This window comes from Erithacus rubecula (assembly GCF_903797595.1).
Source record: "Erithacus rubecula genome assembly, chromosome: 2".
Classification (NCBI taxonomy): domain Eukaryota; kingdom Metazoa; phylum Chordata; class Aves; order Passeriformes; family Muscicapidae; genus Erithacus; species Erithacus rubecula.
In genome coordinates this window covers 77,206,798-77,234,319 of record NC_136685.1, presented here as the reverse complement: position 1 = coordinate 77,234,319, position 27,522 = coordinate 77,206,798, and the positions used below count along the sequence as shown (strand labels likewise).

Below are 27,522 nucleotides of genomic sequence, written 5' to 3'. Positions count from 1 at the left end.
TTTTGGTTTGTGTAGCCCTTTATTAGCAACTAAAATAGAAGATATCTGTTGTACATCACGGGTAGTAACTGACTATACTGGAGTTTTATTATATTCTAATACAGAATCATTTATAAATGCGTTGTTTTCTTTTTTTTTTCTTTTATTAAAAAGCTTCCACCCCCATTTCCCCCCTTTTTCCGTTTACAACTTGCAAAACTATTCTGAAAGCTGAGTATATGTGCACAGGTCTGCAAAGAGTGCAAATTTAGGATATGGTAAATGCTTTACATGTTGTATTTTAAGGACAGTCTACCACCATGCCTTCATAGCCATTATCTTTTCCAAAGAAAAAAAAAAAACTCTCACAAAAAGCTCTGATACCAGTCTTCCTTCCATTGTCCTAAACAAGAAAGCATTCTTAAATGAGTTGAAACTAAGGAAGGACTACACCTACTAGAAAAGAACAGAGTTCTATTAGTTTGAGGTTTCAGTATACCCAAAGACCAGGGACTGTATCTTTGTAAGGGCTAGGCTGGGACCCCGTATAGAGTGTGTGCAGGTGCCATCCCTGAGCATTCAGCAGTTCAGTGGACCATAAGTGCTCCAGCTGCATAACTCACTGAGCTGTCTTGCCAGTTTCGACACTGGCTTGACTGAGCATAATTCAAAAATGAAAAGCTCATATTCATTCCATTCTTTTGGAGCTCGTTGATAGCCTGAGGAGAGAAAAAGAGCTGCTTAACAAGAGGTATCAGTGAAATTACATTTCCTAGCTCTCAAAGGTCTTTGCACCATCTCTCATAAGCTCATTAAATAAGCACCTCCCAGTAACTAGTGGACCTAACCCATTTCTGTGCTGTTTCATTCACTGATGCTTCCCCCATTGCACTGTGCACATCCATGCAGCTCTTTAAAGCAACACTAAATCTTTCATGTTACCTCCTTTAGAAACAATGCTTTCAGTTCCATGGGGAATTTATGTAGAAAAACAGATGCAACAGAAAAAAACCTAACACTATTAACACTTTTCAGATTCTTTCTCTTCTATTAAGGAGAAAGAAGGCACAAGGACAGTTTATTAAAGTGTGACAGTTGACAAAAGTGAATGAACAGAATTTAGCTGTGGTTCACTGCAAAACTAATAATTAGCTGAGGGCAAGAGTCGGGTATATTTGCAGAGTTGTCATAGTACTGAACTTTGCTATATGCATCCCCAACATTGTTATTGTTCATAGTAACTTTTACAGAGTCCACTTTTAAAGGTTCCTCTCTGTGTTCTCCATTCAGACTACATTCCCAGTGAGTTAAGTTTTCCCTTTTAAAAAAGTTAACATGTTTCCTGTTTCAGATTTGAACTACAGTAAAAATACAGTGAGAGCCATTCAAGCAGTATGACCAATCTGCAGCACTCCAGCAGTGCTGTAAAGCAGCTGCAACCAAATTTAGACAACTAAGTCAAGCCAGGTTTATGTCTGTGCTGCATCACCAAAGCAGAATACCAGAAACCAGTAACCAGAAAGTAATTTGAATTCTAATTGCTGTTAATTTGAGTTAATCATGCTTTGCACTAATACTTACAGAGGCCATCTCTCACCATATTAGCAAAACTCAAAAACACTGCCAGACAACACAAGGCACTCACAATAGCTAGTAATAACAATATACAGAAAATGAATCTGTACTTATGAACTGTGTGTTTAAGAGAGTAAGGACATGCTTCTTCAGGGAGATGGATTTATTTGTTCATTTATTTGGGGCCAAGAGAAAGTGAATTATTGCATTTCATTGAAATTCAAAAGGATTGTGGTATCTCATCTCCCTTAGGGAACTGAAAGCTCTCAGCCCTTTCAAGAGCTTACATTTGTCTATATGCAAGACACAAAAATCAGAGACCAAATCAAGATCACTTAAAAAAATTAATTAATTCAAGGCTTGATATTTCAGAACTAAGGAATACTGCAGCAATATTTTATTTTACAAATACAAGCATTTTACCAGGAGTTACATTCTTCAACTCAAAGGTTACTTACATTTAATAGCACTCCAATAGGATGTCTTCCACATATTGTATTATGGTATTTCTTCAAGTAATTGCTAAAAGATACAGGATCTAGCTGCTCTATAATGCTCATACCCTGAAAAAGAATTTATAGTAATAATTACATCACACATTCACAAGCAGCTCTTTATACATCATCTATTTGTTACAACAGAGCAGGAGGAGAAACCCTCTACTTTGTACCAAGGATATTAAGGGAATCTCAGCATGTGAGCTCTAGCTTGCAGTCATCTTGTTTCCATTCCTTGCCAAACTAGAAGTGCAGGAGCTCTTCCAAAGCTGCCAATAATCCACAGATCTGTGAAGTTATCTTTGCAAATACCAGTGAAGCTCATGTTAAAAAAGCTCATCCTGCAGACTAGTTGATCCCCACCATCCAAGACTGCCCTACTTCTATAAGATTTGGTGCAACTATAGCCAGACAAATTTACTAAAAGGGCAAAGCAGGAAGAAGTTGTGCCTCCATCTGCTCTCCCTGGTAACAAAGTTCAGGGCCAAGCACTCATCTGGGACTTCCAGATGTTAAAAAAATCCTAGATGAAACCAACACTACACAGGTGCAATTCACACGCATAACAAAGTGTGAGATATCCCAGACACATCGGGCAAGCAAGACAGTTCATCTGGGCATGGCCTGGCCATTTGCTCAGAGCATAAAAATCAGATCCAGAAAATCTCTAAAGCACTATCAAGTTGGTGCACAATGGAAATGTAAGAACCAGGAGAAGTTACTTCCACTTTACATGCAACAGTCACTTGTATACATCCTTTCCCCCACTGAGAGCGAGACCCATGTGTGGCAAACCTTCCACATATACAAACATTTGCATTCTTAAAAGCAAAAAGAATCTTACAACTCTAGATACAGCCTACTCTTACCCCATCCCATAAAGCAGACCAACAACTGTGAAAGTAGCTTAAAAACAAGTCTAAATCAATTATTGTCTGTTTCATCACAAGTTTGCTCTTTTCCCTGTATTAGACTCCATCGTCTTCTTTTCCTTCCTCTGAAAATTACTACTTGCCTTCACCAGGGAAATGAGCTCCAGACACTCACTAACTCAATAAAACACATAGTTATGCTGCTTCTGTTGGTGAAACAGCAAGTTCTTCCTTAGAGATTAGAAAAAACATACTTTGCATGGGAATAACTAGAGGTTGATACCAGAAAGGGAGATAATTTCTTCCAAAATTTCTGTATTTGTCCCAGCTCTTTCCCTACTTTTGAGTGATAACTGGATAACCCACAATGCAGGAAGCAGTCAGTCTCAAGTCTCCACAGGAGTGAAATCTCCAGCACACTCTGCAAGGGTGTTGGCTGATCTGGCAGATATCTGCTAATTATTCAGGCTGGATCACAGCTTACAATGGAGGAGCAGAAGATTCCCAGGAGAGCTGGGAGAATTCTAAAACAGCAATGATAACCACTACCCTTGTGTACTTTTAAATAGAAACAGACATTAGATGAATTAATAAAGAAATAGATTTTATGAAAAAACAAAACCAAACTAAGCTGGCCAATTGGTGATAAGAGCTCAGTTCTTCTGGAGTCACAGAGAGGGTGTTTGGATCCCCTGCCAGTAATTACAGCTGTTACTCCAGATCTAGTCTAAATGAGTGTCAAAAACATAATGGTAGCTATTCTCTACCTAGCAATGATTACATAGATACCACTGCATTTCCAAAGCATATCTTTCAACCATCCATTTACTTGTAGATTGCACATGTCTATACACACCTAAAGAAAGCAGAACTAGACCTGACTACATACTCCAGTGAAACTAAAGATGCATAAGGCACTTACTCAGATACTGAACAGTTCATGAGAATATATTTTATCTCTTTCTAAAACCTTTTCATGACCTTTTAAAAAAGTGAAAAATGGCAGCTCAATTGAGGGACTCATTTTACAGTTGTAAGTCACTGGAACGTACTGGGCAGAGGCATTTGAGCATTTGTCTCAAATGAATGGACATGGATTTATGAGAATGCCTAGTAAGCTTATTGCAATGCACAGTTCAGCACTGCAAAACATTCACAGCTATGCAGTTCATCCCAGAAAATGCTAACAGAGTTCCATACATCACAGACTGGAGAAAATCTATGGGGAATTGGTATGAACAGATGTCCTATAAGCACTAGGTTGGACTGAATTTTTCAGTCTTTTAGATTTAAAAACCATTGTGGCAGATGAGCAGAGACTATCAAGCTTGTTTCTCATTCTAAAATGGTGTTGAGGAACAAAGGAAACACTTTTGCCAGGTTCAGTTTTATGAAAAGCAGAGGTATGAACCTAATAACTTTCAGTATTCGAAACAACTCAGCCAGGCACGGCTTAGAACAGAGTTAAAACACACAACAAAACCCACCCATTCATGATAAAACTGTAAGCACAGTTCCACAGTTTATCACATGGTCATTATGGCATCACATAGAAATTGCATACCTCAGTTATCCAGATAGGGGTAATGGCATCTACAGTATCCCAGAACAGTGCACTTAATGTTATTAATATAATTAATATAAAAGTTACATTTTAAAATATTTTTGAAGAGTATCTACAAGCCTACCAAAAAACTTTTAAAATATTCACCCCACACACAAAAACAAACAAAACAAACAAAAATGCCCTCCAACAACCAATAGGCTCATTTTATACTATATGCCAATAATGCTTTGGCTGGTCATGTTAAAGTTTTGTTATCAGTTATTTCAGCTGTTTCTTCACACTTAAAGATCTAAACTAATAGCACTCTAATGGTAGTGGAAACAAACTTGGTCTTAGTACTATCTAGCTCAACTATCTTTGCATGTGTGAATCACTCAGACTACACAATAAATAACCACCAGGAAAACTACTGTCTGGGAACAGAGAAGAGAACAGGGACCTGGGCATGCAGGCAGAGACTCATCATCTTACATTATGCCCAGCCCAGGAAGCCATCCCAGGCTGCAGCACTGTGGAAGGTCCTGGCACACTGCAGCAGCACTGCAGCAGCCACCACAACTCAGCAGGTCATTAAAGTACCTGAGAAGCCCTTGGTGCTGAACATTTTTCCTGAACAACAAGTACTGGCTATTCCTGCACAGCACTCCTCAGTGCCTGCATTTTCCCCCATCAGCATTCAGGGTAACACAATCCTCCCATTGACTCAAGTGAGGCACAAAGTATCCCATGCCAAATATATGCTCATACAAAATGAGCAATGTGGCAGGGAAGATTGAAGTGAGTAGTCTGCATTTTCTGACTAGTCAGAAACAATTACTCTTCAGCAATGTCTTAAAAAATACTTCCCCCCTTCTATGTAAAAAGATAGCATGTTTCAGGTTATGATATACAAACTCTTGCACATCAGCTGCTCAGTTATAACTCTCCATTTGAGGATTCTCCCCTAAGTTTCCCCTTCTAACCACAAGCCTATTTCCTCCTTTTGCCATTACATCACAAAGTGTGCTGTGGTGACAGTGGTCAGATCAACAATTACTATGGAGAAATTGATGTCTGCCCAGCAATATTTAGTACTCTGTATTTGTTTTGTGCTGGAGTATGATGGCTCTAAACATCAATGCCCAAAATGTTCTGCAGTTTTTATGCACCAAGTGAGAAAATGCATCTATACATCTATATAAGGTCCAATCCAATTAAGGAAAAGGCCATCATGCTCCCACAAAGGCATTTCTAAGGAAAATTGATTTAATCTTGCCCCAGAATACCTTCCTGCTTACAAAGTGCTCAGCTGACTGCTTTCCTAGTTAGGGCCAATAAAATCAAGACAGTTTTAGTACGGTCTTGTCTCTGTCTTAATGCTATTTTGTCTGTGTAAAGGCCTATTGGTTACAACAAGTACAAGTTTGTTTAGCACATCAAACCACATGAAAAAATCCAATACTTATCTATGGAAACAAAAAGTAGCCAAGTGGGACATGAAATTGAACAAACTTCCAAAAACTGGAAAAATGTGAGAGTAAGATCTTTGTGATATTGCTAACAAGACATCTCTGAAAATCACCCAAAGCAAAACCTCCTCCATATACCATCTGAATATGGAGTCATGTGTTCAGATATGGCATGATATAAACAAGCAAAAAATAACCACAGTATGCTGCTATACAGCATGTTTAGTTTTCCAGTTAAACTAAAGACTGAAAAAGCATTTTCATAGTTATGGAACAGTAGACATGATTTTCTACGTTACAAAAAAATGTCACTTCCATTTAGCTGAATAACTACCAAAAGGAAGGGTTGGTGCAACAATATATTCCCTAAAAGTAATTAAATGCCAAAGTCCAGTCTTTCTTCAAGCTCTCACCACAGAAATTAACAAGGGGAAACTAATGTTTGCTAATGCACTATAATCTGCTCTCCTGCAAAAACACTCAAGGCTGCTGATTCTGGAATTCCATAGAAAAATGCTCTTCTTGATAGAGAAACCTCTCAATTGACAATTATTAAAAATGGGATTAACAGAATGAAAGCAAATTATTTACCATTATTATTGCTATTCTAGCGATGAATAGTAGAAAAACAGAGGTTAATATGTATACACAAAGCAAAAAAGTCTAGAGATCTCTCCAGCAGTTAGGATTTACTCCTTCAAGACAAGGCAGAAAATCACATGCCATGAATAAGAACAGCTCTCTCTTCTAACATATTCTACGGAAGCTACATAAATGAGCAAACAGTTGTAAAACAGATTTTAAGGTTATATATTTCCAGAAAAATTACTTCTATCCTGTGCCTTCAGTGTTGAACATTAAGATTTTATTTTATAAATAACTCCTTGGTTACTGTGACTGCAAAAAAAATGCAACATAATTGGCATCAGACTTTTATGTATTTAGCATTCCTTTCAGCCTTTGGCCAAACCCAAAATGAAGGATAGTCTATTGCTTTTTCCCCACCATGCCTACAGAATAAGGGGCAGGGAGAAGGCTACTCCCAAGGAAATGCTGGCTTTCATTTTCCTGACCAGTGCAATGCCATACAGCTTTTCCTCCTCCAAATGGATGTTGCTGAAACATTTGCATAATCACAACGCTCTTTCTATATGCAGGTATCACAGCTACCAAGCTGGAACTACTATAATTCTCAATACATAATTCTTATTGATTTTCAAAAGCATAAGAGGGTATGTGGACAGAAATCACATGACATTAGAGCATTTTAGGGAGGTGAACATGCATTTATTCTCATTAATTATGCTTACTAGTTTATACCCATGATATAATTGTGTGCAGTCAGTAAAAGGGAGGATACTAGCTAAAACCAGCAGCTAAATTCTTATTGTGGTAAACAAAGTAAAATTATACATTGAATAAAATAGCTGATCTATAATACCTTGTCAGAGAAACTTCTCACGTGTTCAAAGAAATGGAATGTACAGGAGAAATTTGTTAGTTAGTTCCACCAAATCTGAAAACTTACCATTTTATCTAGGTGCTCAATGGATCTATAAATTTCTCCTTGGGATTCATCATAGTAACTGTAACGGAACCTCTGACCTTGAAACAAAAATCATGTATAAAATAAAAAAGGGAAAAATTGTAGCTAAACCACTCCCTAATGCTTACTAAATATTTGAAAGTATAATACTTATAAAGTAGTAATCTTCATTTATTTTATACTTTTTAGCTCCATTGAGGAGATTCCAGGGCAATGCTGAAGTAGTAGTAGCAGCCCAGAAGTAAAGTAAAAAAATACACAATGGGTGGCAATATTCTTAAAGAGAAATCTACTACTTAGAATTGACACTGAAGTATCACTCACTAATTGCCTCTTAATGCCTTAGAATCTGATTCTGTAAATTAAGAAGTAAAGCAACATTTAATTTCCCTATCCCTCTTGACAAAGTCAGCGATGGAGTCAGGCTACTTCTGCCTGTACAGTATCCACAGTAAAGGAAGGTTAAAAGAAAAAATTCATGATAATTCAATGAGCAGTTCTAGATGGGTCATTAACCACAACAGGACCAGGTCATTCTTAGATACACTTCCATCTACTCCATAATTCAAAGATGAGTGAAACATGCACTTTATTAAGTTGACCAAAGATGACAATGGAAAAAAAGGAAAGTCTGTTGTGCCAAATATCTTTCTGAAGCAGTCTCTTTTCCAGCTACTATCACACTTAAAAGAAAAATAAAATGATAAAGCAGGACAGAAGTCAAGGCTTCTGGAGTCTATAGCTCTGCCACCAAGATGAACTGGGGTAGCACTGGTGAATTGGCATAAATAATCCATCTGCTATCTTACCCAGCAGTAAAACATACAAAACTTATTTCTGCCAGAGGAATATGGCTGTGCCCAGTGAATTTTTAGCTAATTAGTTTTGAAAGTTGTTTTGAGATGCTTAAAAGAAGAGTAAAAGGAGCAAGCAACTTGAATTATTTCATTGCAACAGTAAAGAGATGCATATAAATCCACACACCTTCACCATTTATTTTCTCCGCTACACTGAACACACATTACCACATTAATATTTTTTTACCTATTATTACAGATTTTAAAGACTTCTTAACTTCATGAAGGCATTTAAGTAGCAAAAATAAATTTGTCAAAAGTTAAAATGTTTAATAAAATACATTCTTTGAAAAGAGCTACAAAATACTCAATACACTCTTATAATGAGATATGAAACTTACCCCAATGGCAAAAGTCAGAAGAAACCACAAAGAGATTACTAGGATCAGCTAGGTATTTACTGAAGAGTTTTCCAAATTCCTGCTCTTTTGACTCACTCAGTGCTCCGACCAACACAGGAATAATAGTAAACTCATCCTTATGGCTTATAAGCAAAAGAAAACAGGTTGTAATTCAAGTAACATCTGAAGATTTTTCAGGGCTTGCTAACTGAAACTGCAGAATGTTTTAAAAGGTTGCTATTGATTTGAGGATAGCAATGTGGTAAGGTTGTACTAGGATGTTGTTTTAGAACTCAAAGTACTTTAATTTCAGAAGACACCCCCCCCCCCAAACCAGTATTTCTCTCTGCTGCAAAGTAAAAATACCACTCAAACAAAAAGAAAAGACACAGTGAAATCAGGAGTAAAATAAGAATTCAATTTTCCCTGTATAGATGCTGCATGTTGGGTAATTCTCCAAAGTGTATGAAACTTATATGAAAATGCTCAACACAGTACCCAGGTATATACTGATACTCTGGGAAAATTCAAAACACAATGGAAATTAAAAAAAAAAAAAAAAAAAAAAAAAAAAAAAAAAAAAAAGGGGCACCTATTAGGGAAGAAACCCCAACACAGACCAACAATTTTTACTTCAAGTAAACATCTGAAACAGCAGCTATAAATACACCACTGATTTCAAAATTAGTATTAAGGCTCCAAACAAACTTTAAATCCCACAGAAAACTATTTGAACTTGTTTCAGAGAAAAATGGGGGAAAAAAACCAGCTATTAAAAAAGTTCAGGAAAGCATATCTAATACTAACCTTAATAAATCAACCTGTTCATAGGAGGTGCTGTAACTTCATCATTTAGGTGTTTGCTCTGCTCACAGTTGCAATTACAGTCAATTATCCTAGTCTCTGACCCTCTCCTTACCAAAATTTTTATTGGAGGACAGGGGAGTATGAGCATATGCATCATAAGGTTTTATGCCATAAAATGTATTATTATTTCCTACTGCACTTCACAGCAGCTCAAACATTTAATGCACATAATGTTCATTCTTGCAGAAGTAATTAGCCCCAGTACCTTTCCATGGCTTTAGCAGTATAAGGCAAATGCATTTCAATACTGTGTTCATCTTCATCTGTCTGGAGGGACATGCGCTCAAACATTCCAGTCTTCCACAACTCTCCATAAACTGAAATGAAATCAAGATCAGTTTTTATTACTTTTCTTGGTTTATTTTTGAAAACTATTTCAAGTGCAAAAAACAAGCTACAGTGTACCTTTATCAGAATATACCCACTGTAAAAAAATTATTTCTCTCCAAGGGCTATCATCATAAACCATTTGTTTCTAAATAAATTCAGAACTAAAATTATGCTCAAGTCATTAAAATATTCAGATAATTGATTCAGTTTAGAAAATGTGCTAAATCAGTGACCTTATTAGTATACTGAAAAAGACTTTCAGTTATGATACAAAATTTAATTACAGAAATAAAACACATTTGAAAATATATATGCATTTGCCCTGACAGTGAATTTTAATTTTCATAAACTGCCCATTATACGTTTAAAAAAATAAAAATCCATCAGATGAGCTGTTGCTTGATTTGTTACTATGTAACTGAATTTATTATTGACTGAATCATGAAATCTAGAAAGAGCCACAACTGATTAAGTAATTCACATTTGAAAATTATCTTTTCTATTCTCAAGTGTACTTGAGAATATAGAGTTATCTCCACATTTTGATAATTCTCCACTGGATGAAAGATTTGATGTAGGGCTGTGCTTTCTTCTCAACTCCATAAAAGAGTTCTACAGGAAGCAAAAAATTTCTCAACCAAGGAAATTTCTGCAGGCACTATGTAGAAAGCCTGAATTAGCTCATTTAATCACAGTTACAATTAAACAGCACATCTGTGCTAATTAGCCTTTCTGATAAAGATATTGTATCACTTAGGTGTACCTCAAAATACATAAAAGCCAAAATATCAAATTTATCTTCATTGTACTTAGTTCAAAAGGCTGGCATTTAATGGACTAACAGTTTCTAAGTTTGCAAGTTAAAGAGTCACATACAATCCAAATAAAAGCAATATTTGGTTCTCTGTTATTCCTTGATCAGAAATCAAACTCAAACCAACTAAAGAACCTTGCATTCCAGCCAGAACACTTCACATGAGAATGGAGAAGATGTTTAGTGAGTTATTATTTGATGTAACACTTTTTTAGTTTTAAAACTCTGAAGCACACACTCGAAATTGAAAAGATAAGCAAAAATTCAGAAATTTTGCCAGAAGAAAGAGAAACTATGGTTATAGTGTGACCATGTCTGAAACAACCAGGATCACTCACAACTAAGTTTTTGCACCAGATTTGCACTTGTATGCCACTTACAACAAGGAAGTGCCCAACAAGAAGAACATCCTCAGCACTGCAGTAGCACGGTCAATACTCAAGCCTCAGTGAAGTCCAAGCTTTACAATGCACTTACTCTTTTGGTCAATTCGAAGATCATACAGAGGTGTTCTGTAAATGTCCACACTGGAAAGTGCACATCGGGAGAGGGGCACGTGATGGGAAGGCCCAAGAATGAAAATTTTTCGGCTACAATAATTAACACAAGGCCACAATTTAGAGAACTGCAATTGCACAGCAACTCAGCTTAGAGTAACAAGTTTAATAAAAGCATACAAAGTAATACTTTCTCATGGCCACAATAATTTTACTCTGTTGTCAGTAAGACCCCAGATCAATCCATGGCCCAACCTGGTTTGGTATCTCAGGAATTATCATGAGATCCATTCAATAATGCTCTAGCCTCAAATCTCTTAAGCAGGTTATATATCAGAGGGCACTCATCAGTTAGAAATTTGTCTGACTTGACTCATTTGGATGCTGAATGACATATTACAGCCACATAGATTTTCGAATTCTCTCCTTGAATCAACACAACCTTCAACTACTCACCACCTTCAATACATACAGGATCAAATAACTACTATGGGTTTATCATCTACTCAGAGTTTTTCATTTATTTACTTGATTAGCCTTACTTATGTTTCACTAAATTAAATTTTAAGTCCTTCTCAAATGCTGGATTTATGTTGTATATGTTATGGCTTTTTGCTGTTGCATCAACAACAGAGACTTGGACCTGCACATTCATAGCTTTAGCTGATACTGCAACCTTTACATGTCATCATGACATCTTTATTTCATCAAGTCCTCAGTTCCTGGCTCTTGATTAGATGTTAAGGGTCTCCTGCCACAAGACTAACAAGAAAAAAAAGAAAAAAAAATAGGCAATTTAGCTTTTCAGATTCAGGATTATATAATCTTTTTTCTGGCAATGAATTAAAGGGGTGGGAGACATGTATAGTCCCGAGGGTTTTTTTTTTTTTTAATCCCTTACACATGGAGTGCTATAACAAAGTATACTAAAACACAAACTTCCTGCAAAGCTAATAAAAGCAAATATCCAAATATGCAATATTTTAGCTCAAAGATGAATTCTAAACATCTCATGCAGTAAAAAGCAAATGATCCAGCAAGTTCAACCATTTCCTTATCAGGAAACCTAGGGAATGCAGCTTGTTCTGGAAATTTTAGAGAAATTAGCTATCTGTCATATCATGAGCTATTTTCACATCATTTACAATAGTTTAGAAAGATCAAAACCATTGCCTTTGAAAAGTATTACAGTGTGTTATCTTATGAACAACTGGGAAGCCTAGCCAGTTTTTATTTGGCATTGCAAAATAAATACTTTGAGTAAATACCGAAGGCCTTTTATATTTCTGTCACTAAAAATAGTTGCAGTCAGCAGAACATAAGAATTATATTCCTTTACCCAAAAATAACTGGATTCATATTTTCAAAGGCAGGCACAGGCTACAACAGCATGGTGGGGTTTTTTTAATTTTTCTTTTTTTAAACTTGTTAGAAACAAAAGTCCATTTAAAATTATTGGAACAATTAACTTTCACTGACTTAATATATTATCTAAACACACTGGTTACTTCCTCCACACCAGAAGAGAATCCTGGCAGTGTTCAACCCATTATCCTCCACTAAAAAACCAATGTAGAATCATGGTGAAGTATTTAATAGACTTAATAAAACAAATAAAACCTCCCAACAATAACAAAAAAATGAACAAACAACACCAAAAAAATAAAAAACCCAACAAAAAACAGCTTGGGCTTCTATAAAAGCAGTGCCACAATCTTTAATCCCTTCCTTGTAAAAAAGTTATTTACCAATTATTTTAACAATATTCCTTTTTCTTCCCTTTTTGTAAGATCCTATTTGAACATTTATGATTTTAGAACAGAAGTGATGCATAGAAGGCTAAAAAGAATACAAAGTTAAAATTGAATACTTCAAACTGTAAGAATGAAACAAGAACATTCTACTTATCAGAGAATTGCAACCTCAGGGTCTTAGGCTTTATAAAGAAAGCTGTAACACTCACGTGATATTGGGGTCCACTTGTTTGTAAGCGTGGGCTGCACAAGATCCACAATAAGTATATCCTGCATGGCTACAAACCAAAGTGTACAAAATGTTAAGATTTAAATATTGCTTAACATATTAAATATGTTGATATTCAATGCCAATCTCTCAGGATTTATTTTTTTGTCCCCAGTGAACTAGAAATCGTAAGAGTGATCCAAAACTCCTGAAAGAACAGGAAAGCACTGCTGCAATATTGATCATACAAGACAGGTATTTGTTGAAGAACTGGCAGTGACCATCTACTGACCAGTTAAAAAACTATCAGTGACCATCAAACAGTCAGGAAACCCCCAGACCAGAGGACCTTCCCTTATCTGCAAAGGATGTATGCAGACTGTACAATTGTGGCTATCAGAAGCTCATGATAATGCTAACAGTGCAGCCAGGGAACAAGGGAGTGGCAAACTCCTGGAGAACTCCAGTAACTGAATACAATTACAGTAGAGAGGTCTTGGCAAAGAGAGAACTACATGTCACAGCAGATAAAGAGAGAATAAAAATGCTCTGTCATTGAAGAATAACTCAGTGACAGAATGGAAAGGAGTGGAAGGTAGCACACTAGCTTTTACTTCAGGTGATGAGCTACATGTTTTATCATTACCTATCAGCCTGGCCTGGTCCTTCTCAACTTCTGTTTCTGTGTGTGGTCCAAAACAATTTACAATTACTTTGACTAGTTGTTTCAAATATTGTTCTTAAGAGTCCCAGGTCAAGTGGCAGAAATTGGCTCCAGGTCACTCAGCAGTATGCCTACACCACAGCTTTACCCAATGAGACTGAGAATGATGCATGCTGCAAGCCCTGAGGTATACAGGAAGGATTTTATATGTATTTATATGTATGTATGCTCAGTTGCACCTGTATTCATCCACAAACTGATACCTGGAGCAAGATACCTTCAAAATGACCCTGGGATTTTACTTCAACATCACTTATCCCACTCATTCCAAAGAGCTCAGAAAAGTATTAACTCACATACTAGGGGAGAAACAGGAGACTGAGACCTCACAAATGATCAAGGTATGTCATTAGACAATGTCAAAAGAGCCTGCTGAAATGTTCCCTCTGCTACAGGCTTCTTCCACCTTCCACAAAAATATCAGACACATTCCACTTCACAAGTGGCAAAAAAGCACACAGTTAACAAAAAAACGTGGTGAGATGACAGGAAGACCCCCCAGAAATTCTGGAAAAAGAACCAAACTACATAATCTGTAGCTGAAAGGTCTTCTTTCCTGACATTCCTGTAAGAAAGTCTAAGGCAGATGTGGGGCAATTTCTTCTGCACACTCAATACCATTATGCAATACTTCAAACATTATGACAATACTATGCTAGCACAGAAAAAACATCATAGTTAAGGTGCTTTTTTCTAGTGTTTCCTTCCAACTCATCATTACTTGGAATGACCAACATATTTTGTCATTACATGTCTCAGCTATCTTCAGGAAACTGAATTCTCCCTAAATAGCTCAGATGATTTCTATTTCAAGCTGTGGACAAACACTCAAACAAAACCAAACAAAAACAACAAAAGTAAACCATTTTGGATAGTTGAATAGTGTTTACTTCTTGCTTTTAAGATTTGCTAAACTCTATTTAGGGTGTGTGAAGGATGCAGGAGTTTCGCTTATTTTGTTTTGGGCTTGGTTTTTTCCTGTTATTAGAGGGGGTTGGTTGTTTTACCCAGTAATGTAACTCTTACCCATCTTACTAGATCACAGACAAATTATGCGTGCAGTCCATGTGCAAAAGCAAGCTAAACATACATCAAAACATGCACAGATTTCTGCCATTTTATGTTATATCCCAAATAATTATTTAGAAACCACAGAACACTCCTTTCAGCTAAATACTAGCTTTTACCAGTTTTCACAATCATTCATAAAGCCCCACATTTAACCAATCAAGTATTAGATATACTTACGGTGCAATAATGGCTCTTGCAGGTCTTTTTGTGGACTGTACTTGAGAAAGCCAACCTTCTAGCTGTGCATTCAGCTGGGGTCCTGTAAAGAGACATGGAAATACTGAAGCCATAAAAGGACCTAATACATCTCAAAAACTTACAAATTAAGCTTGAAACTTCAGCAGATTTAAATGTCATCTTAAACATTAAAAGCTGGATTTAAATCTATAAACAAACCAACAGAAAAAAAATATCCCCCCAAAATACCCAATGCAACAACAAAAACAGACCCCAACCCTGTAACATTGAAGGTTACAGCAGGAAAGTTTCAGCCACCTGGTCTGGGAAGTTCATTTACTGCACACCCAAACACACCCTTTTTTATTGTTTATTGCTCTGTGGAGACTAATGAACACATCACCATTTGAAAGAATGGCTGCTAATTTCAAAAGAATCACTAACAGATGATTGTTTCTTCTCATAACCAGATTTGTAGAATTCAGAAGTAAAAAGTTATGATCTTTATCAAGACAGCCCAATATGAGAAAATGACATAATACAAAGGTCTGACACTTGCATGATAGCCAATGTCTATGATGATAAATCCTTTATTAAGCAAATGCAAGAGCATAATACAAAAGACTGTAACCTGGAAAATCTGCAAATTCACAGGAAAAAGCTAAAAGTGAGAAGGTATTATACTTATCCTAACACTTTAACAACTTCTGATCAATCAACATATGCTACAAGCACACAGTCACTCCATCAACACTAACTTCAATAACTGGCCAATCCAGAATTTAATTTCTTTTTATGAAGTCTGTACCTCAGCAAATATTTTTAATTCAATCACCTCATAGATGATAAAAGAGTCTTCTAGAAATACAGCATTTAAAAATGAAAATCAGACAAGCCACATTTTGATTATTTCCCATCACAAGAAAACTTTCCGATGTTAAGCTATCCTTCAGGAAGCAAGTCTGGTAAATACAGTACAAAATTCTTTCATATTAAAGAACGTTAAACAAGCTTTCAAGTAAAACTCATTCAGCTGATACTGTAACAAATAAACAAAGAAAATAGATGCACTTTTTTTAGGTGATACTATGCTTTTGACAAAACTCCATGCCAGCAGAGTTTATGCAGTATGGTGCAGTACCCTGTTTTTTTCTTCCATGCACATTGCAGATCTTTCTATCTTCCCCAAGCAGGTCTTGAACTACCAACTGCCAGTGTGAGTCAAAACCTAATTAGATATTTGAAGCCATTTCACAGATATGTCCCAAACAGCCCTGGCAAGGGCTGACAGCTCTCCAAAACGCTGACAAGAACCACAGAGAATGAGAGAAAAGACGTCAACTCTTGCAGAATCCAATCAGCCCCTGACCAGGCATAGTTAAAAAGCTTTCCCTAGAAAATGCAGGGGTGAAGGGTAGAGGTGTTAAAGCCACTAGTTTTCATACCAAACTTAAATCCACGTGTTTAATGGAAAAGGACAGCTTCTGCAGTTGTGAAGAACCCCTACCTTCTCACATGAAGTAAGTGACCACATTTCCTAAGCACCATTTTCCTAAGCCTTCTTTTACACCTTGAAAGCCTTACTGTCTACAACTCTAATAATTACATCACTCATGTAATAAAGTGACTTTGTGCAATGATGGAATTGTTATAAAAATTCCACCATATACCAACTTTGTTCTGTTGCTCCTGTTGTCTGGGGAAATGACAAGCAGCTGACGTGCAATAGAGAGAAGCATAATGACATCTCAGAAAATGGAGGCTATTGGGGAAGCTAAGTAAAATATATAAGTCTCTATTTCCACCCTTCATCTAAGATAATAGACTTACAAAACACAACTCTTTTACCACTTTTATTTGTTACATATTTGAGTGAAGAAACAAATCACCTATAACAATTTTTTCCTAATTCCCACAAAATACATAGAAAGATAAAACACTTTCTGAATAAAGCTCTTTAGGACACTTCTTCCCAACACTGACTATCCTGACTTAAACATTAGTGTGCCCCACCTGATCCACTCTCCTCAAAAAAGAGGATCCACATGCAGCACAACTGCAAAATGAATTTGCTAAGCAAGGAGAACTCATCCCCTGCAAGGCACTGTGCTCAGCCCTCCTCCATCTCTTCTTTAACAAGGATTTTCCACTAAGGATGTGCCTAAGGCAATTTGCTCTTGGTTGAGACAAATCAGGTAACCTGCTGAGCAGTTTAAAGACAAATGTCAGAACATCTGTTAATAACCTAAAATTTCATGATTGCTCGAATCTGACTAGAACTTCCAATCTTACAGTGCAGCAGTGGAGTAAGATGACCAGGTTTGCCTAGTCTGTTATTACAGATACACACTCTAAAAAAGTACCATTTTCTTCCTGGAGGCAGTAAAATAACAGACAAGTATGACCCAAGGGATGAAACTTCTGTCAGTGTTTACTTTAAGGACCAAGCAACACATCTGCTTTCAGATTTTTTTCCCTGTAATTCCAAGTATAAGTTGCCTGTTTAAATAATTAATTAATGTAGATTTCATTTCAACTTATACTTATCTGCACTATTTTAATAAAATATGCAATCAAATTTGTCTCTTCAGAGAACTAACAGAGAGAATGGAGAGTACAACATACCCATGACCTTTTAGCTAAAGGAAAAAAAAGACAACAAACAAGCAGCACCCACATGAATTGACAAAAGCTGCTACCTACAGCTCTCTAGGCTTACAAATACTTTAAGGGGGATACTCTATAACTGTAATTTTCTTGCTACCAAATTAGCACCAACTTCTTCTTGAACTGTTCAGAGAAGTTGTTCTCCCAATTTCTCAAACATGAGGATGCTTAAGGCTAAAGTCAAAATATTTGAATTGGCTATACAAAATATAAATAAACCCACACTATCACAGTAGCTATGCTCTGCCATATGGAATTATATTATAGGAGATGAGTAACTTCTTCATAAAGAAGTAAGTTTTGTTCATATTTAAATGAAGCTTAACTGGAAAAACAGTCATCAAGACAATCCAGTGAACATGCATCTCCTTAGCTGACCAGCATGGACAGTGAGCAGCATTGCCACCCATGTATTCTCTTGCTGCTGTGGTGGGAAGTAAAATAGGTCCTGGCTCCTTGAGGCTCAGGTGGAAAGCTCATCTTGAGAAAGCTGACAGGATGAGAACAGGGGTTTTAAAGCTAAACCAGACAGAGGGCAGAAAGACTTACAGATGCAATTTGTGAATGCAACAATCAATATATTTTAGCATTAATACTGTAAGATTAGACCTTTCATTGATCAAAAGAAGGTTAAGCAGCAAAATATGAGCTACACTGAAGTATGTAACATTAGAATCTGCATTTCAAACCTATGAAGGCAGGTATAAACACAGGCATGCAATAAAAGATTACTGACATTATTTATGGACATTTCACATCCTGTTTTGTTTTGAAAACCAATAGAAGCCATGCCAAGGTTTAAAATAACTGCAAGCACAAGTCTCCACTAGTCAAATTTATGGAAGTGACTACAAACAGCATTTATTCAATTATCATGCCTAAAAAGACAACTTATTTTAACAATCAACATTATCCCATCACAAAGCCCTAGAGTAAGTAAGAAAGAATCCTTCCACATGACTTGCATGCCATTGTCACCCAGGGAATAATAACACAAAGACATCTGGTAGTGAGTCAGCTAAGTTCACCACCCCAATCTACAGCTGTCATGGCCCAGACTTTATAGGTTAAGCCAAACCAGTACATTCTTTCCACAGCCAGTCTCACCTTGTCAGTGAGGCTGAAGTGCTTTTATGCCAAGTGTCAACATAATGTAATGGCATTTTGCTCCTTTTCCTGCAGCCACCATTACACATAAAAACATACTTTTGCACATTGGCAGGGAAGATTTAGTATTTGCTCTGAATCCTCAGTCTCAGTGAATTTTTTTATTTTTTTTTTTTACAGGAAGAGCATAAGCATCAATCAAAATTTAGAGCAGCACCAGGGAAAATTGCTCAAGCCCCCCTTGGCTGCACATGTACAGCACTTGCAGCAAGGTAAGTAATGCTGGGGCACAATGACAGGAATACTGCAGTCCCCAGCCTTGACAGCTTTTACTTGTTCAAGAATGTCTCCTACCTGTAGGAGACACCACCCTTCTTTGAGTCTTCCCCTTCTTAACTATCTTTTCCCACCGATGAAAAGTCTATACCTTAAAATGTGTCTAATAAAAACTAAAACGTGTGGTAAGGAGTGAACAAGTCTTTATTCCTGCAGGGTGTTAGAAAAATCAAAGTAATAGTGAAACCCTGGGGGCTGGAATACAATTAGTTTAGCAACTGGAACTTAGGGAACTCCTTCATGATTCTGGATGTGAATCTGAAACAATTAAATTGTTAGGCAAACTAAAATCTGAAACATGACAGAGGACTAACAGTTAAAATTGCAGAAAGTGTAAGGATTTTTCAGAAAACACAGATTTGAAAAAAAAAAAAAAATCAACAAACCAATTTCTCAATGCAACAAAAGCCAAATCCTTGAATGAAGAACAAGTTTCAGTTATGCAAAGACTAGGATTTGTCAGGAATAGAAGGTGATTTCCAACAACTCGTGTTAATGGGCACAATCTCCACTGCTAGCATATTGCCTCCTCCAATACTGACAAAATGGTGAAATCAGACTATAGAAACCTATGCAAACAAGAGCCAGGGGGAAAATTAAGATGCAAATAGAGATTACACCAATGCCACATCAATTCCTTTTTATATGTATTGTAAGATGGAACTAAAACTGCAAGTAGTGCTTGAATAGGAGAATATAAAACCGAAGCCACAACAGAAACATTGAAACAGACATTGAAATCTGCTTTGGTGGCAGTTCTTATTTGCATGCCCCAGTCTTCCAGTATTCCACTAGTTCTTGATTTTCCTTTACTGAAAGTAGGCAGGAATTAAAAAAAAAAAACAAACTAAATCTATAACACCAGTCAATAAGAATATCAACCAACATGTACCTACCTAGCTTCATAAAAAACCTTTATACTCTGATTATTCAGAGATCCAAACAAATGATGTTCTGTTCCATGCCTCTGAGAATGACTTTGGCTCTAATACACACTAAATGTAAATGAAATTTGTGAAAGTATTCACTAAGTGACACTTGCAGTCCTATTGTAATGATACCAGAACTACATCAAATATACAACTCTTTTTCAATTCCAATTGTACAGTGAAAGTTGAATCTACATTCTTTTCTTGAAGTATGTTGATTTTGACAGTATTTAAGTGATTCAGCTAGAAATAATAGCCTAGAAATTGTATTTCAAGTTATTCCAGTCCACTTTTTCAGTATACAATGCTGAATAATACAGTCTGCATATTAATGCTGTGTTCCATGTTTAATTCATAAAAGAGTCAGTAATGACACATCCAGTTTCTCCATAAAAAGCCTAAAAAAAGATAAACGACCAAAGGGAGAGAGAGATATTACATTTGGTATTTAACATTGCAAAGCAAATACTTGATGAATTTGTAAGACACTATGATTAGTTGTTCACAGATTGCAAGGTAAGAACTTAAGTTAACAGTTGTATTTGTAATGCTTCAGTTAATGTCACAACATTAAGATTGCATGATCAGTACATTAATTATCCTGCTACTGCAGAAAGCTCTGTTCACTACAAGAGATCATAGAATTTTTCAAGTTGGGAAAGACTTTTAAGATCAGAGAGTCCAGCGATAAGCTTAACACTGCCAAGTCCACCACTAAAATACATCTGATTTCAGTGACCCCCACAAGCTTTTTCCATGTTTTCCTGGATCCATTTGTCTACAAGCATCTACAAACAACATGATGATTCATTACTTCTACATTACATTTATGAACGAGCTGTGATGAGTTATTCCAATTTTGGGGACTATGCCAGGGTTCCTGGCATGCTACAGTAAACCTCTTTTATAGACTCTTTTCTGACATAGAGAACATCTTCCTCAACCTCTCATCTGCATTCCTAGCCTAAACCACAGAGTCACACGTGATTCCCTTCTGACCACTTTAGCTGCAGCAGAGACCCATATCCAACAGACTACAGAGAAGAGATTCTGCCCCAAGTTAAAGGGGGATACAGCCACTCAGGGTCAGTGAACCCAGCAGCAGCATCTGCCCTCAGAAACTGTGGGCAGCAAGCCTGGGGAATGGATTACACACATTCAGCAACATCATAGCAAAGCAGAAACATCTGCAACTGATGTACGCAGTTTCTCTAATGCTGATGAGAAGTTCCAGCCTATGCCAACAAGCATACAAATACTGGGATTACAGCACCATTCGCTAAAACTAACAGGCATTCTCACCTCATTCCTCAATGCCCCCAAGCCCCAGAAGGTACAAATGAGAACAGTTTTACTATCTCAGAATCACACTGCTATTGCACCTTGAAGCTGCCTACCTCACAGAGCTACTAACAGGTACATAGGTTTAGACACCAGAAAAAACAGCACGTGGTACAAAAGCAGTAAAAGATCATTAATGCCTGTCTTACTGGGGATTACAAAGGAAGACAAGGGGTTGAAAATGTTTGAAAACAGTGGCCAACTTGGAGGGAAATGCAACTTCCAAACTGATCATTCATGGCATACAACTGCCCTTTCATCTATTTTCTGAGCTGCTGAAATTCTACAAGGCACTATACTTTCCTGCTGATCTACACACCATCATGCAGTCTTCCACCCAAAAGACAAGGCTAAAACATCACTGGCTGTATGACAGCCAGTTATTCGAGAGTTCTGGCACTTCTTGTCCAAACAAGTTAGAAGCTTAATCCCTATAAATGGTAGCAACAAGATGTCAGTGCCTACCTCCTTCGGGGTTCTTTTGCTGACAAGCAGAAAACTGTAAATACAAGTGCACCATTAAGTTGAAAGTCTCTTCAAATATTTACTGGCCATTTACTTGGCTCATCATAAAAAAAGCTTTGAAGACAATGAGCGCAATGGTGTTTCAAGTTGAAACAGCAATTACTCTGCCAACTCACATTTGCATTAATAAGCTTATGGAAATGAAGGTTCTCCTAGTTCAAGCAAGTTGGCACAGGCTAACAGCACACCTCTGGCCACTATGGTTTGATCAGGGAAAGCAGAGAAATAAGCCCTAAGTAATACAACAGACTTGTTTTGCAGGGCAAGTTACACATCACATAGTATTATTATTCATACACACTCTCAATTTGATTTTTTCTCCTGTGACCTAGAAGAGCCTAATAAAAACCTTCATGTTTTACCTGTATCACCATGCCACTGACTAGGGAAAAGTTGGAACAAGAACTCTTATCACACACATTAATAAGGAGCAGTACAGTATTCAGTTAGCACTTCCAGGGGCCAGACAAGGGACGCCAGCTGTAAGCCAATAAGCCATGTTCAGCACCATAATGTGACATCCCACTTGTCATGACATGCTACAGAAGAAAAAAATATGCACATAGCTGATGTTAATTTCCATTTCAGGAGCATACAGATTGATTTCCCACAGCAGTAATTGCCCTGCACTTACTGAAGCTACTCACAGTGAAGAATAAACACATCTATCCTGCATACAGTCCATGCTTAGGATAGCATGTTACTTCCATTGCATTTCATCTATTCCTCTTGTATCTAGGAATGTCTCTGCCTGCATTCAAAGACACTGAAAATTAGGCCATTTTTGTTTCAAGTTGTCCTTAATCTTCCTCTTCCACCTGCTGGTTAAAAATCAATTTCTCAAGAGGTCTGGATACTAGGTGGTTGAATTAACACAGCAGGACTGGGAGGACTGGGACTTCCTTCCAAAAATAAATGAGAGTGTACTATTTTTTACCACACAACAGTGATATTTTCTTTTTTTTTTTTTTTTTTCTTTTAACAATATACATGACAGCAGTGCTGTGTGATAGTTTTATTTACATTGTATACTTGTATCTAAATTTTGCAAATATTTTCAGTGGCCAGCAAACACCAAACTGCTAGTCCACAAAAGCAATGGCATGTCATATACCATTAACTTTTTTTAAAAGCAGACATCTGCAGATCAAGCTCTCCAAGTAAAGAACAAGTTTGTTTAGACCAGTGGCCTACTATTAGCAATGGGCACAGCACAGTTTCCGTTTGGAAGCTCGGCTGTAAAGCTTTCCATGCTCAGCAGTGCTGCTAAGTGAGGAGGAACAACTGACCAGATTTCACTGTTCTCTTTGCTGCCCATCAAATGCTCCAGAGGTACACACCTGAAATTCAATAAGATGCTGCATTGACTGATGTGGAATGAACATTAACTTCCCTACACCAAGAATTCTAGAAGAAAAGACATGGCAATCATTTTGATTAAAATTTTGGTACTGAACTCACCTGCGGCAACTTCTTAAAGAACTTAATTTTTAGATTTTTGTTGTTGTTGTTGTTACAACAGCACACAATGAAGAACATATGGGAAGTGAAATGCTGTAAAATCATGGTGAAGCTCATCTTCCACAACTTGCCCCTTCTCAGCTTCAGTGAGTAGGAAGCAGTGAGCTTTCTCTCGGGGACCTAACTTTGCCTCTAATACAAAGTTGTTTACTTAGATGAAACACTGTAACATGTGAACATGCCTGGATGTGCATAATTGCTCAGCCAGCCCCACCTGCTCTACAGCATTCATTAGCATCATACAAGTAGGTAGCATATTCATACTAGAATGGAGTGCATGTTTATATTTTCCAAGGCAGAACCTAAGCAGTGCATATCTCATAGCTGAAGCAAATCATGGAGCAATGGTCTATTTTCAGCTGAAGCAATTGCTGTCCCTTGGAAATGAGGAGTCTCTAAACACAAGAAGTAGCATTTCTTCCAAACCCTCTCACATGCACTGCATTGACCATCCACAAAGAGCAGTAGCTCCCTCGTGGTTGTGGTTTAATTTCTGATATTGCTTCCAATCCTGGAGTGCAGAGGAGACAGCTAAAACAATTTAAGAATATCCTCTGACCACAAAAGCTGGACTACATTCTGGATCCTTGCTTTGTCTTCTTCTCCCTCAGCTGGCTTTGGTCCTTCTTTCCCAGAGCTGACTTCTACAGCCAGATTTTAGAGAATTCTTTTTATTTTTTCCAAATAACAATGGATGCTTCACTTTTACAGTAAACCCTCTCTCAAGTCCAGGATGCCATGCACCATCCTGGATGGTGTGTTGATATTTTAGCCCTAGGTACCAGACACCTCAGTATAAACTACCACTTAAAAACCTTATCCTCACTCAGTCCCTTTAAAATTCTTTCAGATGTAAAGATGTTGGACATACCCGTCAAAAATCACATTTCTATTACCCTTTTAGATGGGTCATCTTAACTGCAGAGCAGGATGAGGGTAGCCAGGGCATCCACTCACCCTGTGTAATCAAACTCAGCTCTGTAGAAAGAGAGCAGTTTGGAGGAAATGTGAAGCTTAAATGCTCACCAGTTTATATATAACACAGCAAATCGCTTCTGGGCCGAGACAGTAGCACAAAGAACAGAGGAGGTAGGAGGACTTGAAAAGACAATCCCTAGAGAACCATGGGAACACATTGAAGAACTATCACAATTCAAACTAATCCCTGCCTCAGCTCCAGCCTTGAAGTTATGCAGGCTGAAAACACATGGTAAAATCCACTTTCTTCAAGTAGTACAATTGAGGAGCCTGTGTTGCAAGTTTGATGTAGCAGCTGACATGTGAATCTGGCTCGAAATACAGGAAGAGTTTAAGTTAAATCTATGATGAACATATAGCCTCTTGGTTCCCATTTGTTTTCTCTCGAGTTTTGATGGACCTTCCTAAATGGCACAGAAAAATCAGCTTTCAAGCAACTAACAATAGGTAGTCCTTGTCTTGCTGAACAGGCACAATTCCTACATACCAGTGCAAACAGCAAAAGACACATAATACTTCTTGTTCATTTAAGGAAAAATATATTTCCAAAATCCCCAGATTATGCAACATCAACCATCTACCCCCACCGTAGACACTGTAACAATTTAACTTGTCACAAGCACAGCTGTCATAATTCATTATTACAACATTATTAAGTTTGGGTTTTTTTTTTTTTTTCATGCAGTGTGTCTGTGCAACTATCCCTCATCTCCTCAACAAGCAATTGCCAGAGGGCTGCCCAAAAGCAATGGGAGTAACATGCTTTGGGATGTCCTACTACAAACAACTAGTACTGGCCAAACTAGACAGACACCAGAGTACAGTCTAACTAAATTATGCACTGAATTTTTATAGAAAACAGTCAAAGACAGTATCCATGCCTCTTAAATTATTTTTTAAAAATTAAAATTCTTATTTGCAAGCATCCAGTAATAACTTGATATCAAGTCCAATACCAAACAAACTACATAATTTGCATATAAGGTCATGCAGCCATTACATATCACAGATTAGTTTTCTGCCTTACTCATAAATGAAAATATAAATTGCAGGACCAAGGTGATTACAACACAGCTTTGACGTTTTGATGTCTTTGCACATGGTTAAATCTATACCTTTAACATGATTTTGTACACTTTCTGCAAAGGGAGTACTACCTACTTTTCTAGATCATTGGACATAAATATAGTTGCAAGCTGCACAAAAATTTGAGGCCAGTTTTGTAATGGATACAAGAATTATGTTTAGAATATTAAGCTCAGAAAGAAAACAAACATCCTCTATTGTTGTCTCGAAAATGCCTACCCAACCATTTGAAGCCCAGCTACTTATCTCACAATCCGCCTCTTCCTGTATTACCCTCCTCCCTGTATTTCTTTTCTTCCATTTATTGCCTCATACCTCGTTCATCAATTTATGGAGGAGAGGGGAAAACACATTTATTTTAACCAAGAGAAGCGTATGAATTTTCACAGCCAATTCTTCTTAGATGTTGATTTAGGATTCTGAATGCAACACTTCATTGTCTGGTTTGGTTTCCTTTCAGTTGTACCCCCTATCCTTCTGAACTGCTCATGACGACAGCCTCTTGTTCATCTAAGCTCGTTCACCTGCAGTTTTGTAATCATCTTTACTCCCGAGGCCAGTAAAAGAACATCCCTTACAAATCTTATTAACAGCTCTGAAAAGACAAATGTGCATCCTTTTCACAAAAGCGGCTCTGCCCCCAAACCGAACAAAACTTATCTCCAAACACATGTGCTATCAAGCCATTATTATGTGTTTCTGCCTTTTTTTTTCGGCGTGGGTGCGGGGATCTGTAGCTCGCTCTCCAATGCACCACGTTTTCTTCTATTCTTCTGCAAGTACCACATGTTTAAATGGACAGAGCCACTCTGCACTATTGCTTAGAAACTTTTCACTCTTACTAAAGAAAGCGCTCGTGAAGGAAAAATAGGTTTCCTTGGACTCCAAAAGAGAAATAAATCTCCCTATTTTCACACCTCGACAACAAGTAAAATAAACCTCCTTATTCTCACACCTTTCCTGCTGCTTTCTAATGCCAGCACCCGGTATTTTCTTAAAAGATTAACAAAACAGAACCAAAGAAAAAAAAAAAAAAAAAAAAAAAAAAAAAGACAAAACAGGAGGAGCGGAAAATACTGGAATCGGTCCGTGGGCTGTGCCGGAGAGCGGCGCTCGGTAGGAAGCGCAGCCCCGGGCTGTGCCGTGACACAGGAGCCGCGGCGAGGCACACGAGGCGCAGCCGGGGGCCCGATCCCGGTTTCCGCCGAGAGGCGCCGCTGCAGGTACCGTGCCGGAGCAGAGGGACGGCGGCGGCCGGCAGGTGCGTTCGGGGCGCTCCGCGGCACCCCGTCCCCGGCGCAGCCCGCTCCCGCCGCCGGCGGCCCCCAGCCCCCCGGCCGCCGCCATGTGCCGGCGGGGGCGGAGCCGGCGGCCCCTCCCCGCGCCCGGTACCGGCCCCGGCGGCCCCAAAGTGCTGATTCAGCCCCCGCCGCCCGCTCCCCGCTCCCGGCGGCGGTACCTGAGGCCGTGTACCAGCTGCCGGCGTGGCTGGCCTCCCGGCAGAGCACCCGGTTGGACATCTTGGAGCCGGAGCCGCCTATGGTGTTCGGGGGGGGCGCTGGGGGACGGGCCCGCCCGCGGCGGCGGCGGCGGCGGCGGCGCTGCTCCCCCTCCTCCCCCGGCACGGCCCGGGCCCCGCGGGCGGAGGCGGCGCTGCCGGAGCGGCGCGAGCCGGGGGCGCGGGGCCGGGCGGGGTCGCGGAGGGGGGACGCGGGGACAGAGCCCGAAGCCGCCGCCGCCAACTCCGCGCCGGCGGGTGGGGGGGCGCGGAGAGAACGAGGCCGCGGCCGCAGCTGGGTTTGGCCCCGCTCGGCTCCCGTGGACTAAGGGCCGCGCGGGCGCCGCGCCCCCATTGGGCACCAAAGCAAAAGCCTCGCGCTGATTGGCCGCTCGCCTTCCGCCGGCCCC

General features: G+C 38.5%; 1 protein-coding gene across 1 annotated transcript; it reads right to left on the bottom strand.

Moving 5' to 3' along the window:
- MEMO1 (mediator of cell motility 1) lies at positions 1-27,426 on the bottom strand. Its single transcript, XM_079327653.1, has 9 exons — positions 27,074-27,426; positions 15,125-15,206; positions 13,154-13,222; positions 11,171-11,283; positions 9,755-9,866; positions 8,683-8,825; positions 7,467-7,543; positions 2,013-2,117; positions 1-698 (listed from the first exon to the last, which is right to left on the bottom strand). The coding sequence occupies exons 1-9, from the start codon at positions 27,132-27,134 to the stop codon at positions 567-569; spliced, it is 894 nt and encodes a 297-aa protein (XP_079183779.1). The 5' UTR covers positions 27,135-27,426; the 3' UTR covers positions 1-566.
- Positions 27,427-27,522: the final 96 nt, after the last annotated feature.